Raw genomic sequence first — 17815 nt, 5'->3', positions numbered from 1 at the left:
ATACGAATAAATCGTTCTATATACTATGTATATAGTTAAGATATCATAACATTTCACAAATGTGATTATTTTTTTTTTGGAAAATAACAAGTAAGAGCGTGCTAAGTTTGGACGGTACGAATTTTATATACCCTCCACCATGGATCGCATTTGTCGAGTTCTATGCGCGGTATCTCTTTTTAGGCAAACAAAGAATATTGAATAAGAACTGATATAGTCCGATTTCGACTATAAATTAATTGAATGCTGAACATTGTACAATATTTCAGTTCATTCGGATAAGAATTGCGCCTTATAGGGGCTCTAGAAGCAAAATCGGAAGATAGGTTTATATGGGAGCTGTATCAAGCTATAGATCGATTCAGACCATATTAGACACGTATATTGAAGGTCATGAGAGAAGCCGTTGCACAAAATTTTTGCCAAATCGGATAAGAATTTCGCCTTCTAGAGGCTCAAGAAGTCAAGATCCCACATTGGTTTATATGGCAGCTATATCAGGTTATTTACCAATTTGCGTCATACTTAGCACAGCTATTGGAAGTCATAACAAAACACCCCATGCAAAATTTCAGGCAAATGGAATGACATTTGCGCGCTCTATTGGCTCAAGAAGTCAAGACCCAAGATCGGTTTATATGGCAGCTATACCAGATTAAGAACCGATTTGGATCATACTTAACACAGTTGTTGGAAGTGATACCAAAACACTACGTACAAAATTTCAGTCAAATCGAACGTGAATTGCGCCCTCTAGAGGTTCAAGAAATCAAGACCCAAGATCGATTTGAACCATACCTAGCGCATTTGTTGGAAGTGATATCAAAACACCACGTGCAAAATTTCAGTCAAATTGGATGAGAATTGCGCCCAGTAGAGGCTCAAGGAGTCAAATCCCAACCGGTCTACACTAATAAAAAGTATTTGTGCAAAATTTCAAGCGGCTAGCTTTGCTCCTTCGAAAGTTAGCGTGCTTTCGACAGACAGACGGACGGACATGGCTAGATCGACTAAAAATGACATGACAATCAGGGATATATATACTTTATGGGGTCTCAGACGCATATTTCGATGTGTTATAAGCAGAATGACGAAATTAGTATACCCCCATCCTATGGTGGAGGGTATAAAAAAATAAATTTCGCATATAAAATATGATTTGAAATTTTTTTATTAAAACTAGCAGCAAACTATGCAACGTGTTTGCCAACTTCTTGCTTTTAATAATATTTTTATTTCAATGGCAAAGATATCATCATGTCACGCCACAGGACAATTATGAGTACTGCCCGCCAAGGGATAACTATGAGCACCACACTGGCTGGAACTTTGAGCTTCAATCTGTGTGGTGTTCTTCATTATCACGAGAAGCTTAGCTGGAAGGTACCGAGTAGCTGCAACTGCAGTCGCGATATCGCACGGAGAGTCTCAGTGAGAGGACAGGTGGTACCGGCTCTTGCACCATGGCCTTATGCTCCCGCGACGATCGGTCGTATAGACCGGAACTAGCTTGCCGCCTATAAGAGCTTGACGAGGATCGCCAACTTCACATTCAAATGTGACTACGACGACGACGACGATGAGTACTACACTGGTTAAGCACCACACTGATCTCAGGCGAGAGCTACTGGGCGCGTCCACAGGTTTCGGATAGCAGAATGTTCCGTACGAATATGAATTAGCTGCAAAATCAATCAGCGGTATAAGGGGGAGAGTCTTAGAGAGAGCCAGGGTGGCACTGATCGTGCTTGAATACTGAGTGGCTGTATTACTCGATAGGACAAGGCAAGTAAATAAACACTCAACTATGGACCAAGACGACCTTGTTCACTTTTAGGAGGTTCAGGAGGATCACTACCTCCACATTACACCCTACCTGAGCCGTGTTTTGATAAAAATTACTGTACCGTTATTCCTGATAGAACCGATTGGAACAACGACATCTCTGATAACAGAAGTTACATAGACTTCTATATGGAAGGTTCCAAACGACCAGGTGGGCTCTGGTGTATAAAATCTAAAAATCTAGAACTGGTCATATCGAAAAGGTTACCCGACCACTGCAATGTGTATCAGGCCGAGATCCTTGCAATTAAGGAAGTGGTGGAATGGCTAAGATATAATGTCATTACGACGATTGGCATAAATATCTTCTCAGACAGCCAAGCAGCCATTAAATCCCTGGAGAACGTATTTCTGAACACAAAAACCGCCCTCGACTGTCACAGAACTCTCAAAGAGATGGCTGAACAGTTCAAAATTCACTTCTTCTGGGTGCCGGGCCTCAGAGATATCCCAGGAAATCATAAAGCGGACGAGCTTGCGAGACTAGGAACTACCCTACACATTCCAGGGATACTGGAATCTGTGGGTATGCCTCTAACGACATGTAAGCTAAGTTTTCAGGACCAGGTCCGAAGGACAACGAATGATAGATGGTCACAAAGAGGGGGCTGTGAGCATTCCAAAACTATGTGGCCTCACCTAGACTTGAAGAGGTCTACTGCTTTGCTGTCATTGGCTAGAACGGACTTCTCAGCCATTGTGCCCGTCATGACAGGTCACTGTTTAATCGGAAAAATACTGACAGACAGAAGTTTGCCAGCAACGACTTTTGTAGAAGCTGTGAGGACATCGAAGGAGAAGAGACTATAGAACACCTTCTGTGTGTGTGTCCCGCACTAGCAGTCAGAAGCAGTTCCACTTTAGGTTCTCATTTCTTTGAGAACCTGTCTGCTCTCACTGCTCTTTTGCTCTAAACTACATCCACCACGTTAATCCCTCAGCCTGGAATCGAGGAGCCAGTGGCTTCTGACTCTAGTGGTACCAGATTCGGGATACTTGTCTTCCCTTGTTGTATACACATATGTATGTACATATATACAACTTCAAACCCCACTATCCAAAATTGTCTCAAATTTTGCAGCAAAAATCTGCTCACACTGTTGCGCAATACATCTTAAATTTATCGAAATTTGCAAATGCAGATGCCAAAATAATTGCACCAACCATCCATCTAAGGGATAATGCAACGAACTCAAGTGTATCATTTTTTATACCCACCACCATAGAATGGGGGTATACTTATCTGGTCATTCCATTTGTAACACCTCGAAATATTCGTCTAAGACCCCATAAAGTATATTTATTCTTGATCGTCTCGTCGTTCTGAATCGATCAAGCCATGTCCGTCCGTCCGCCTGTTGAAATCACGGTAGAGTTCGAACGCGTAAAGCTGGTCGCTTGAAATTTTGCACAGATACTTAATATCGATGTAGGTCGTTGGGGATTGCAAATGGGCCATATCGGTTCAGGTTAAGATATAGCGCCCATATAAACCGATCTCCCGATTTGACTTCTTGAGCCCCTGGAAGCCGCAATTTTTCGGCGATTTGGCAGAAATTTTGCACGTATTGTTCTCTTATGACTTCCAATAACTGTGCCAAGTAGGTTCCAAATCAGTCTATAACCTGATACAGCTCCCACATAAACCGATCTCACGATTTGATTTCTTGAGCCCCTAGAAGCCGCAATTTTCGTCCGTTTGGCTGAAATTGAGCATGTATGTATATGTAGTGTTCTGTTATATCCAAATCGATCTATAACCTGATGCAGCCCCATATAAACCGATCTCACGATTTGACTTCTTGAGCCCTTATAAGCTGCAATTTTTGTCCGATTTGGCTGAAATTTTGCATGTAGTGTTTTGTTATGATTTCCAACAACTGTATGCAACCTGATATAGCTCCCATATAAACCGATCTCCCGATTTGACTTCTTGAGCCCTTATAAGCTGCAATTTTTGTCCGAATTTGCTGAAATTTTGCACGTGTTGTTCTTTTATAACTTTCAATAACTGTGCCAAGTACGCTCCAAATCGGTCTATAACCTGATATAGCTCCCATATAAACCAATCGCCCGATTTGACTTTTTGAGCCTCTAGAAGTCCAACAACTTTGCCAAGTACGGTTCAAATCGGTCTATAACATGATATAGCTGCCATATAAACCGATCTCCCGATTTGACTTCTTGAGCCCTTATAAACTGCAATTTTTGTCCGATTTGGCTAAAATTTTGCACGTGTTGTTCTCTTATGACTTCCAATAACTGTGCCAAGTAGGCTCCAAATTAGTCTATAACCTAATACAGCTCCCACATAAACCGATCTCACGATTTGTTTTTTTGAGCCCCTAGAAGCCGCAATTTTCGTCCGATTTGGCTGAAATTGAGCATGTATGTATATGTAGTGGTCTGTTATGACTTTCAATAACTGTGCCATGTACGGTCCAAATCGATCTATAACCTGATGCAGCCCCATATAAACCGATCTCACGATTTGACTTCTTGAGCCCTTATAAGCTGCAATTTTTGTCCGATTTGGCTGAAATTTTGCATGTAGTGTTTTGTTATGATTTCCAACAACTGTATACAACCTGATATAGCTCCCATATAAACCAGTCTCTCGATCCTCCTTGTTCAGTTTCTAGAAGCTTTAATTTTAGCTGGTTTGATAGAAGTTTAGTATGTAGAATAAAATTATGCCCTACAACTTAATTTATTTTGTATAAAATTTTAGCAGAATCCTTGTTTTGTATAAACTTTTAGCAGAATCCATGGTGGTGGGTTCCCAAGATTCGGCCCAGCCGAACTTAGCACGCTTTTACTTGTTTATGTTTACGTGTTTATGCCGTGTAAAGTAAAGTACACCGTAGCGTATTAATATTTCATAGAAATGTAAATTATACGGCATATGGGCCAAGGTATTGTGTTTATCCCAGCAAACATTTGGGAGTGAATTTCTCATTACCTCGCTAATTTGACACTTGTTAGTTACTTTTGAAATATAGTTTGTAAAGATTTCATGATTTTAAACCACAAACTACATCACTATCGTCATTCTATCTTTCATATTTCGCTAATTAGTTTCACACTTTACCTGTTATTGGTAGAAATTTAAAAATAGATTTTTTTGTTTCTTGTAACACTAACTCAAAAAACCACTCACAAGAGAATGTATGTTTTCTAAGCCTTCTGAAAGATTACCCTAGCAAGGTGTGTAGCACAAAGGGAAACCATACGCCTCGCAACTCGGTTGGCTGTCCAAATCCCAGCCGGGGAGAAATATTGCAAACAAATCTTCGGAAAATAACCTCGAGGAGAAAGAAAAATAAACCTGGAAAAGAAATAAAAATTATCTGTGCCCTAGCAGGCAGAAAAACTTGAAGGAACAGAGAATTTACTGTTTTTTAATGGCGCACATAATCGAATTTTAAACTTTTTTCCCTTCCTATTTAGTCTCTCGTGGGTACATAAAACCTGATGGGACGGCGTTTCCAGTACCGAGACACTTATTAGACTAAAAAGGGATATCGCCTGCGATTGTTTTCAACTTCCTTTTGTGCAGATTTAATGACTCCCACGATAGAAATGTTCTCAACCACACACAACAGCACATTAAGTCCTTTAAACCATGTACGATGTAACATGGTATTATAATTTAGTGAATTTTGCTTGAAACATCCAGAAGGAAGAGAGATAAGTATGCGGATCGACTCAGAATCACTTTCTGATTTGATTTAGCTATGTTTATCGGTGCATATCGCAATTTTCATTTAATCCTCTTCAACCATTTTTTTTGGTTTGTATATATGTTCGCCCGATTTGAGCAAATATTGCAATAAAGATGTAATTTTTTGAAAAATCTTCACAAAATTTGGCGTAAAAAATCGATAAGCTACATGACTCCAAGAAGCGCTGAATGCCATACTCAACCTGATCTGAAGGTATTCTCTCCAGGATACACAATCCGTCAATCCCATCCATCCGATGGAGTTCTTAATCGGCAAGGGCTGCCGCCGCAGTGTACAACACACTGCTACAACAACAACATACACAAACCTTTAGTCATTCTGAACTACAGTAGGGGCTGAAATATCTAACTGAAGGAAGTTCATCGGTGCCAGCACTTCTCCGTTCTCCTTCGTTTTCAGTGCATATTGTTGTTCCGACTGCAAATTAGTGGAGGGGAAGTAATCCATGGCCAGAAGTAATCCCAGGTCGATTCCATTACGTAAACCCGACTGTCGTACCGCAGTGCTTTTTGTTTTCGTTTCCTTGTTATTTAATTTTACTGTCTTCCACCGTACTGTGGTGGAGCTCAACGTTTATTATTTTGTTCTCTCTTTGGGTAAACGCAAAGGATTTAAGGTCTCGGCCTAGCGATCGAGCTTGAGATATGCTTGCCTTTCAACTCAACCAAACCTAACCTAACCTAACCTACATCGCCATTCTGAATTGGCTTGATGCTATCCCAACTCCACTTCTTCTATAGAGCTAGCGTCCCTTAGTACGTCATCTGATCTTTTCGAAGTTGTAGTGAGCTGCCTGGAAATTATACAAAATTTTCCAGATTACACTTCTAACTATCTGATGAGATTGAATAAGAACACTAAAAAAATATCTTTTAAAATATAATTTCAGATTTATATTAACATTGTTTATTAATTTACAATTATATCTAACAATATCTTGATAATTAAAAATTCTACGTCTTCACATTTTCCTATGAAGTTGCATATGATTGTGGAGACTTTTACTCATCCTAAATGCTATTCCACATTCTGAACATTTATGAAATCCTCTGAGCGTTATTGAATTGGTGTTTTTTACTGGTGTCGTTTTAAATCTCTTATTAGCGACGTCAGTTGTTGACATATTTGTGGACTTGAGATCAGGTTGCAGTGATTTGAAACTCTTCTGCTGGTTATGGGAAACCATATGTGTTTTCAGTTCGGATGCGTTAATAAACTTTTTATTGCATAGCTTACACTCAATAGTTAAGTCATTCATATGCCATTTGGCGTGATATATGTACAGGTTTGAAGTACGGAATTGCTTGCGACACAGGGAACAGTTAAAAGGTATGCATCCACCATGGGAACTAAATTTATGTATTTTCAATGAGAAAGGGCATTTTATTTCGACATCACAATATGGACATTGAAAGGGACCCACATGAGCTGAGAGAAATTCCATATCTTTATGGGATATCTCTGACGACGGCAGTGTGAATTCCGTGCCGCTCATATGATTTTTCTTTTCTTTCTGGTAAAAGCTATGAATGGATTGCAAATACTTTTTCAGTGAGTTCAGATTCAGTTTTAAGGCTATTTTCGCTTTAAGAGCTTCCAACATTGCCTCAAGAGCTTCACGTCGTTTATTATTGCAACAATATTCGACTAATTCTGTGTCCCATAACTGAGGAAAGTCCTTATATATATCTAGAATTTTTAGAATTATGTCTTTAGACAACTTCGTAGGATAGTCTTCGATTTCATATAAGCTTTTCTCTTTGGTCGTGTCTAAAAAATTCAAAAACTGAAAATACCAAGAAGGCTTACTAGTAGTATCCGATCCTTTGTTATCGTTTGTATCCTTTAGATATTGGCTGTATTCATGGTGCAAATGATAAATGATGGCACCAATTTGTGACGAAGTAAGATTCAAACGACGCTTGGCATTGAAGTTTACAGTTAGCTTTTCTAAATCATGCGGTTCCAATTTTAATCCTGTGCTTATTGCTGATCCACTATTCAAATAGAATCTCTTATACATTGCTATTAGTTCGATGACATTTGTACGTGATTCCATGAATTTTGAAACGAAAGATGGTACAGGATTATCGGCGGGTTTTTTCTGAAAGTAATAACAGAGTAAATTAATATGACAGAATATATAGTCATCAAAACTAAAAAGTTTGGAAAATTTTAAGTTTAAACTCCATGTTAATGGACATACTTTTATTGTCAAGTCCAATTAGCTTGTTAACATAATCATTGGCTGAATTTTATATAGCCAAAATACTACTAATGGGTTTTTACTAATGATAAGGGGGTTCCTTTCCAAAGCTGAGCCATCATGAGTGTCTCTGATAATATCGTAGAAGTTTTACATGGCTGATAAATAAAAAATGCACACGGAACATCGAGGTTGACATCTGTGTCGCGCTCATTGCTGTCACGAGCTGTGAGCTACCGGACGCGTCCACAGGTTCGCCACCTCCGCATGAAAATCTGGCTACAACAATGATATAAAATAACTGCAAGGGCTATGTTTGACCGACATGTAAGTTTCTCCACTATGTATCTGCTACTTCTAAAGCCCACACCATATCAGCATAATTCACCATCTATCGACCAAGCTTTATACGTTGAAAGCCCGCCACAGGATAACTATGAATATCACATAAGCATGAACTTAAAGCTCCGGCCTTTGAAGTGTTCATCTCTATCATGAAAAGCTCAACTGAGAAATACCGGGTACGTCCGCACCGGTGAAACGAACTAGTCTAACTGCAGTCGCTGTACACCATACCAATTTAAGCAGCCAGATTTCTGGGGCTTGATCTGGCAAGCATAATCATTTCGGAATGAGCTCAGAATTAATCAATCTGTACGCCAACAGCGATTATGGGTTAAAAAACAACAACGAACGGTGACAGGCTGTCACTTTAGTTCTCATGTGAACTCGGAGCGAAGACAGGTTTTTATCGCACCACTTTTGAAAATCACCATCTTGTAGATAAGCAAATACAGCCTAGAGACCTTGGTTAGGATCTTTATAATTTAGACTGGGTTCAGCGCTTTAAGAGAAAGGATACCAAGGATACCGAGGATATGATAGCGGGAGCGGTAAACAGCTATCAAGTGATTACTGTTCTTGTAATCATCCGTCGTAGCACCTGATTAAGTTAACCTCCTTCGGTAAACCAATTTTTTTATTCAATTATGTTCCGGCAAATTGGGCCAACAAGCCACATGATGAAATGCCACATGAATTAAATATGCCATTGTGCTATATGTCTATCCCACTTATGAACAGGGACGACACGTCACCTACAAAGCCTTTCCTATTCTACAACCAAATCACTTTTTGTTGTAACAAAATCTCAGGAGGTATTTATTCAGAGGTCGGTGAAACCTAGACTACTGTTACTTGAATTTAGCCTTTTGTCTTGTTTTTCCTACTTTAGTTTATTGTTGGTAGACTGATTTTTTATATTACATATGTACTTACACTGTCATTCTCAGCATCACTTATATCCACTATCTCATAGACCACGAAACCTTCGCATCCCTCATCGGCATCATCTGTACTTGATCCTCCCTCTGGCGTAACAGATACATTCCCACTATCCTCTACCATAACGATTTCCTCATACTCAATGTCTTTGATAGGTTCGTTCTTTACCATGACCGAAGCATCCTAAAACAAATTAAAATAAAGAGCAAGTTTTTCATCCCTAGTATCTTTCCTTGAGAGCTTACATCACATTCTTCAATATTTTCAATATCTTCCTTTGGCTCTTGCTGTTCATCTATGACAACAGTGACTGCATCATTTTGTTGGTCTGCATTGCAATAATCCTCGATATGAAATATGAACGACTCCAGCAATAGGAATATGTCAGCACACTGATAGCATTTTAAAATATATGGAGTTTTATTCGAATGCGAGGGAGATTTGTATATCTCCCCACATCTCAAATAGTCCGCATATTTTTCCATTGCTATTTTCTATCCTATAAAATTGATAAACTTGGATCTTTTACTTGAAAATAAAATTAAAATTTGTTTTCAATCTTCTTCTTTTTTCCTTTTTTTTTTGAGAAAGTCCGAGTTAGGGCTGTTCACATTGTACCATGTTATGTCCAGAAAGTATTAGGTGTGTTTGCGTACTATGCCTGTAAACATTTGCAAGAGAGTCTCTTCCGTTATATATTTTACCAAAACAGCTGATTTGTATGAACCATGTGTACGAGGCTGCAAATTGCTGCTTTTAAAAACCTCCAGTAAAATCGTAAGCAAAATTTTTAAATATTTTTGAGTAATGGTTGGTACTCTATTTGGCTTTTCACGTGAACAACTGTCAAACTCGATAAAAAAAAAAAAACTGTAGTATAAAAACATGTGAAATAAATAAATGGCTTTTTATGCTAATGGCTTATAAGGAGCACTTAAAAACAACTAATCCTGGTGTGATATGAATGCAAGGTTGCGTTAGTACCACAAAATTCATGTAATTTTGTATGAAAAAGTTATATTTTGTTAAATTTTTTCGCAAAAATTCTGAAAACTGAACAGAATACTCAGCTTAAGCGAACTCGCCCATCTTTTTTGTGCAACAATAATGGCCAAAACAGAATGAGCGCGATGTGTTTTGTTTTTGAGCGTTGCGTTGAAAAATTCAACTCTGCAAACAATTCCCACAAAAGCAACCAAGGCGGATTTAAAAAGATCGTCTCACGCGAACAGCTGTTAACAGCCGACCAGGTTTGACGGTATTAAGATGGCAGATTTTTGTTTGCATTCTCTTTTTTGTTATCTTCTTTCTCGCATTTTCTCTGCTCATGTACGCACACGATACACACTCGCACACGAATTTCTTTGTGTGTGTTGGGAAAAAGTCGATCAGCTTGATAGCAAGATGGCGGATTGCACCACATGATGTGTGGTTGTTGTACAAATGAGATGACCTTTAATTGTTTCGCCATGAGCATACTCCTAGTTTTGACCGCATAAACACGGATCTGAAACCCGAGATCTTAGACGAAGCAAACGGATTTTTACGGCAAACAATTCTACATCTTTTTCTCTAGATTAATTTTGTAGCCTTCAAGTTTTTAAAGGCTTGTACCACAATCATATTTCCTGAATATTGAATTATATTTTTATTCAGTTCTCAGTAAAATCTAAAATCATAGATTCATTTCGCTCCACTGATGAAGGGTGGGATATTAAAAAGTTGGCTTCGTCCAACTTATGTCCATAATATCTTCCAATTTAAAATACAAAAATATCTTTTTAATTTTATATTTATTTTTGTTTTTTAGTTTCTGGAAATGTATTCTAATCAATAAACGGATTAAATTTAGTTCCTGCAACGTCACGATGTGCTGTTCTCATATGTTGAGATACACCTATTGTATTCTTATACATGTTACCGCACATTGGACATGGATAATTACGACCTTCTTCGTGAGTAGTTTCATGATTTTTCATAGTTTTTCTAGTTTTAAAGGATTTACCGCAAATTTTGCAAGGATAATTCCTTACATCTGTATGCGAAATAGAGTGTTTCTTCAAATTCTTTTTACTGTAAAAGCCTTTAAAACAAACCGGACAATGGAATTTTATTTCTTTGATATGTCTCTCTCTATGCTCTCGTATAGCAGTCGGATTCGAAAATGTAGCACCACATATTTCACAGGAATAAGGCCGATCTCCGGTGTGGGTTCGCAAATGTATTCTCATATCTGCTTTTCTTAAAAACATTTTATCACATTGAGGACATTCCACATTCAAGTCGTTCATGTGCCGCCTGGCATGCGTTATATACGGTTCCAACTGCTCATATTGCTTGCCACATTGGGGACATGACAAACGATCACCGTTATGCTTTTGTGTTTTATGCACTTTTAATAGCAGTGGGCCTCGATATTTACTAGGGCATTGAGGACATTTAAATGGTCCCACGTGGTCATACAGGAAGAACATTTCCTTATAGTAAATAGATGAATTGATTTGTGAGTCCACTTTTCTTCGCAACATTTTAGCCTTTTCGTTGTAGAAGCATTTTTGTAATTCATTTAAGTATCGTTGTAAAGAAAATTCACTGACCTCTAAACCAGTCTCTGAATGTATCACAGCCGCCAGCTGCTTTAAAGATTCATCTCGTTTATTTTTGCAAACATTCTCCAATAGGTTTGTGTTCCATAAATTCGGAAACATTTCGTACATATGAATTAATTCTATCACTTGCTCCTGTGTCATATTTGGAAGTTTTGGATCCAATTTAAAGATTGACTCCTTGCTTAGGAAGGGCTCTAAAAATTGCAATTTTTGAAAATACCATGTAGGTACGGTTGCTAACTTTGGACTCCCTCCTTCTCGTTCTTTGCGGTCTGCTAATTTTTTCGATTTTTCCCGGTACTTAGTTCGAATACGATAAATTATAGCACGAACGTAATCTTCCGACATTTGTATATTCAGTCGATTATGTATTTCTTCTGCAATTTCGGCGAAATATACAGCTCGATCTTGTTTTGTACATAAAACGGGATAGAGTTTATAGTTCCATAAGCGGGGTTGATTTTCATAGGCGTCTATAAAAGCAAGATAGTTTTCTTCGGAATCTAGAAATTCGGAAACGAATTTTCTGCATTTAATGTCCTCGTCTTTGAACTAAAAATTTAAAAAAGAATTAAATTGTTATTCTTGGCCTACATATTAAAAGATTCTTACTCACCCCATCTTCATCAGATTCAAAATATTCAGCACTATCGTTCTCCTTGGCTTTTTCATCTTCCATAAAAGGCATGGGCTCAATATTCACGAACTCCTATAAAATATAAAACCAATCGGTGGTACTAAGGACAAATTGTTTTTTTTTTTTATTAATTCAGACTGATGGATAAAATGATCTTCCCCCGAACATTACATAAAGAATATGTTTCCCTCTATGAAATAATCTCCAATGAAATAACCTCCAAAGCAAAAAAAAAAATAAATAACCCCCAAAAGTAATTTGGGAAATATTGTGAATATTGTGTGGATATTATTTCATTATGAAACAATTCCCAAATAAAAAAATGAAACATGCTCAAACAAATTGGTTAAAAATTGAATGTTTATCGAGTTTTTAAAAAATTATTGCTAGGAATACCGGTTCAATTTCGAATAATTGTATTAATATTTCTGTCCATTATTATCAGATCAGAGTTAAACCTCCAGCAGAGTTAAACCTCAAATCAGAACAGCTGATTATGAAAATTGAAATTATTGCCGTTAGACGTAGAAGTGAAGCTTACGGGCCCCTCGCCAAATGAGGTAATTTTTTTCGGGAAATAGAGTTCAATATGCTGATTGAAACAGTACAAAAATATTGTTGGGGAAGCACCTAGTCCATGAGATATAGGTCTTCAAAGTTCAAAAGCTAAATGCTTATAAATTTTTTAACCGATTTGGAGGTAACAAAAACACTCTTTTCAGACAATATGTAACATTTTTTTTTAAACTTTCTTAGTTTTAATGAAAATGGTAAAATTTTGAATAAATTTTTTCAAAAAACGACAATTTATTCAAAATTACACAAGATCAAAATTGCCACTCCGCTAAGCTTTCATTTGATGTATAATTTAACTTACTAATAACAAAACAAAAAATACACCAACAAATTTTAATTTTCTCTTTCTGCATATGTCCAACAGTGGGAAAAGGTCGAAAGTTTTTTAATTAAAACTCTCATGTCATCCAAAGTTTGACAAATTTGACGGACTTAGGCCGGATTTAAGACGTTCTCCTACTCCATATGTCCAACAATGGAATAAAAGCCAAAATTATTTAATTAAACTCTCTTTGCCATTCAGATGTCAAATTTGCAAAAATCGGATGGAAAACGTAAGAGTTATTTTATAGGTTTGACTGAGCCTTTCGAGGCCTATTTCTCAAAACCCAGGTCCGCCCCCGGGGACCTGGAATCGCTGGAATCAGCTCCCCAAGCTGTACAGTATATGTAATTTTCATAGAAATCGATGAGGGGCCAGTAAACTGCACTTGGACCAACATCTCTTGTAAAAAAAAAACAATTCGGAAATTCAGCGGTTAAATTAAGTTTTCATCGCCAATGTTTTAGTTTAAAGACGATGAAATAAGATGGCATATTAGATTTTGCAAAAAAAAAAAAAAATCTTACCTCGTCATGAATGCTTTCGCCGTCGGCAATTTCTTGAAAAATGTCTTTGGTGCATTGTTGTTTCATTCTATGACGGCTTTGAGTACCAATCATTTCATCTGCATCATGTTCAGGAATGTCATTCAGTTCACTGCAGTATTCGATCTCACATTCATCCAAATAGTCTTCGGCATCATCTTCGTCTGGACTATCAACGTCCTTATCCTGCAAACAATGGAGCTTGGAATGATGTGTTATAAAGTCCCCAAAGATATAGAAATCTTCATTGCAATCGCCACATCGCAGAAGATATTGGGTTGGAGTTCTTAATATTTTTCCACAATTTCTCAGGTCCAAATTGTAGTCCATGGCTTTATAAGAGGTTGTTGCTGTTAAAAAAGGGTATGTTCAATTAGAGTTTGTTTACTTTCATCCTCCATGGCAAAATAACAAAAGGTATTGGCAGTTGCCCAAAAGGAGAATACAATGCGCAAGACGTACGTTCAGTGAGTTTGTTTACAAAATTGTGTTTATAGGAAACAGCTGTATGCACCTCAAACAGGCATTGGATATTAAATTTGGTTTCATGGCACATCTTCAACGCATAAAAAAAAACAGCGATTGAGTTGTCTTGGTCGTGTTGTCAGATTGTATGAAAAGCTTCACTGAAGCAGTGCTTTGTGATACACGCAGAAGAGAAGACCACAACTCCCGTGGAAGCATCAAGTGGAGAGACATTTCAAAACTGTGTCAGAAATTAAAAGAGCACAGAAGATCGAGGCGCCTGGATATCTATTTCCAGCACGGCTAGTGAAACAAATGTTTGGCCTAGCCAGTTAAAGTAAGTCAAGGTCTACAAAACCTTTCAACTTTTTCCTCTTTTTATTTGAATGGATATAAAATAATCTAATGGGCGGATTTTGTATTGCAACCCATCTTAACTGGTGGCAACGCAACTGAAATTTCACTTTATTTTTAAAATTTACTTAAGCTGCCATTAGACGATAAGACATGTTATATGTTATTTCAAAAACAGCAACACATGGTGTGATACGCACCAAAAATTGTATATGTCTAGTGGATTTTGGAATAAATATGCAACTATTTCGATTAAATCGAGCTTTTATTTCATCGAACATGCATGAAGATACATGTCTATACAAAAAAAGTACTACACATATGAGAATACATGCCGATTAGAGCGCGCTCTATTCGTATTCGACGTACATAAGACAAGTATTATGAATACAGAAAGTGACTGCTCATATGACATGTCTTATCGTCTAATAGCAGCTTTAATATCTGAACGTTCAAGATATTAAATTCTTTAGCTACACCAAATTTTATTTCATTTTATTTCTCGGCAAAGCAATTACAGCTGAGTGGCAAACCAAAATCAAACCATAAATCGGAAAAGAATGATTAAATTTTTGCTTCTGCCTCTTCTACATGGTCATTGATAAACGGATTAGTTTTAACAAGTTCTCGATGTGATTTTCTTATGTGCTGAGCTACACTGTTTTCATTCTTGTACATATTACCACACTTTGGACATGGATATTTACGACCTTTTTCGTGACTGGTTTCATGACTCCTCATAGCAATTCTGGTTCTAAAGGCTTTTCCGCAAATATTGCAAGGATATTTCTTTACATCTGAGTGTATAAGGATGTGTTTTTTCATATTTTTCTTGCTGTAAAAGCCTTTGGAGCAAATCGGACAAAAAAATTGAAATTCTTTGCTATGTCTCTCTCTATGCTCGCGTATGGCAGTCGCATTCGAAAATGAAGCACCACATATTTCACAGGAATAAGGTCGATCTCCGGTATGGGTTCGCAAATGTACCTTCATATATCCTTGCCTTAAAAACATTTTATCGCATTGAGGACATTTTACACTCATGTCGTTCATATGACGCCTGGCATGCGTTATGTATGGTACTAACAGTTCATACTCCTTGCCACATTCAGGACACGACAAGCGTTTACCGTTATGCTTTTGAAATGTATGTACTTTCAATTGAAGCGGACCTCGATATTTACAAGCGCACTGAGAGCATTTAAAAGGTCCCACATGGTCATCAAGGAAAGCCATTTCTTTATAGTAAACAGATTGTGTTGTTTGGGGGTCCGCTTTATTTCGAAGCACTTCAGCCTTTTCGTTGTAGAAACTTTTTTGCAATTCATTTAAATATCTTTGCAAAGAAAATTCACTGACTTCCAAACCGACTTCCGCGTGTATCTCCTTCGCCAATTGCTTTAAGCATTCTTCTCGTTTATTTTTGCAATATATCTCTAATAGGTTTGTGTTCCACAAATTCGGTAACTTTTTGTACATATGAATTATTTTTATTACTTGCTCTTGCGTCATATCTGGCAGTTCTGGATCTAGTTTAAAAATGGATTCCTTGCTTAGAAAGGGTTCTAAAAATTGCAATTTTTCAAAATACCATGTAGGTACAGATTTTAACACTGAGCTCTCCCCTTTCTTCTCTTTGCGGGCTGCCAATTTTTTCGATTTTTCTCGGTACCTAATTCGAATACTACTAATTGTTGCACGAACATATTCGTGTGACATTTGTACATTTAATCGTTCCTGTATTTCCTTTTCAATTTCAATGAAATAAATTGCCCGATCTTTTTGGGTACATAAAACGGGATAGAGTTTATAGTTCCATAACTGAGGTTGTTTTTTGTACGCCTCTATAAAAGTAATATAGTTTTCTTCAGACGCTAGAAATTCGGAAACAAATTTTTTGCATTTTATGTCCTCGCCTTTAAACTAAAAAAAAATGGAAAAGAAAATACGGAAAAAATGATAAGATAATTACAACAGACATATGCCCTGCATCATTCCTCTTTACAAACAATGCGAACTTACCTCATTTTCATCATCTTCATTTTCATCTTCATCCGATTCATCACTTTCGTCCTCTTTTGCTTGTTCAACTTCTACAAACATCATCGGTTCAATCTTCAAGAACTCCTGCAAAAACGTTACATTATGAGACAGACTATTACGTTCGTTATTTTCACAAACCATCCATTAAGAACGGAGGGCATAGTAAGGCCTGCTTTTGACAAATGTAGACAAATATTTCAGCAGTTTTGTTTTGTCTTAAGAATTAAACTGCTAACTATTACCAAGCATCTTTTGAACGTTAACGAAATATTACATTTGAGACTTCTAGGGTCTCATTAGGGAGCTACATTCAAACCTTTTAACCGATATGGCCCCACGAACTACATCAATATCAACTATATACGCAATATTTCTACTTGGAACAACTTGGTGCAGAGGTTAGCATAACATAAAAAATTTATCAGACAAGTAAAGACTTCTCCACAAAGAGAATTTGCCGGGCGAATCAACGTTCGGAAATTGGCTTTAAAAGGGAGGGGCATATTATTGAGCTTAAGCATAAAATGGACATGACTATTAAAATATGAGAAGTTTAACAAACGGATAATTTTATTAGGACAATATTGTGATTTATAGTGCTAAGACGACCAAACTGATCAATTATACAAGAGATTCTTGAATGGGATGTTAGTAAGAGAAGAATCTTTGTTGCAAATCTTTCTTACCTTATCATCGTTACTTTTAGTATCATCAATCCCTTTAAAGACATCCTCGGTACATTGTTGTTTCGTCATCTGACGAGTACGCATAGTAATCACCTCTTCTTCATTATGTTGTGGAATGAAATGCTCCTGCTTGGAATATTTGATCTCACATTCGTCATCGTCTTTGCCTGGCCTTTCATCGTTCTTATCTTGCAACGAATGCCGCTCAGAGTGATGAATTACAAAATCCTCGAAGTTATAGAAATCACCATTACAATCACCACATCTCAGAAGATATTGTGTTTGGTTTTTTAATATTTTGCCACAATCTTTTAAATCTATGTTGTAGTCCATGTTTTTACAAGTTAAAGTGTCTATTTGAATGGAGTATGTTCAATTAGCGTTTGTGTACTTTCTTCTTACAAAACTTGCGTTCAGTGAATATGTTTATACCTTAGGTGAGTTCGTGTACATTTCCCAGTAAACAGTCGAAAGCATGAAAACTTAACAGCTGCTCA

General features: G+C 37.2%; 2 protein-coding genes across 3 annotated transcripts; both read right to left on the bottom strand.

Annotated features, from left to right (window-relative positions):
* Positions 1 to 6457: 6457 nt before the first annotated feature.
* LOC106083102 (uncharacterized) lies at positions 6458 to 17700 on the bottom strand. Its single transcript, XM_013246035.2, has 10 exons — positions 17319 to 17700; positions 16612 to 16716; positions 15166 to 16512; positions 14233 to 14326; positions 13753 to 14120; positions 12307 to 12399; positions 11178 to 12242; positions 9327 to 9575; positions 9076 to 9264; positions 6458 to 7695 (listed from the first exon to the last, which is right to left on the bottom strand). Exons 1-10 carry the CDS (start codon positions 17649 to 17651, stop codon positions 6553 to 6555), a joined length of 4986 nt encoding a protein of 1661 aa, XP_013101489.2. The 5' UTR covers positions 17652 to 17700; the 3' UTR covers positions 6458 to 6552.
* LOC131993997 (zinc finger protein 267-like) lies at positions 10856 to 15151 on the bottom strand. 2 transcript variants are annotated; one of them, XM_059366409.1, is made up of 5 exons: positions 14233 to 15151; positions 13753 to 14120; positions 12307 to 12399; positions 11679 to 12242; positions 10856 to 11615 (listed from the first exon to the last, which is right to left on the bottom strand). In XM_059366409.1, exons 1-5 carry the CDS (start codon positions 14324 to 14326, stop codon positions 10908 to 10910), a joined length of 1827 nt encoding a protein of 608 aa, XP_059222392.1. In that variant the 5' UTR covers positions 14327 to 15151; the 3' UTR covers positions 10856 to 10907. The 2 variants fall into 2 exon arrangements, with proteins under 2 accessions (XP_059222392.1, XP_059222391.1); XM_059366408.1 differs by having other exon boundaries at positions 10856 to 12242.
* Positions 17701 to 17815: the final 115 nt, after the last annotated feature.

The sequence above is a fragment of the Stomoxys calcitrans genome, chromosome 4 (genome assembly GCF_963082655.1).
Source record: "Stomoxys calcitrans chromosome 4, idStoCalc2.1, whole genome shotgun sequence".
Lineage (NCBI taxonomy): Eukaryota > Metazoa > Arthropoda > Insecta > Diptera > Muscidae > Stomoxys > Stomoxys calcitrans.
This window is presented reverse-complemented; position numbering and strand designations above follow the sequence as displayed.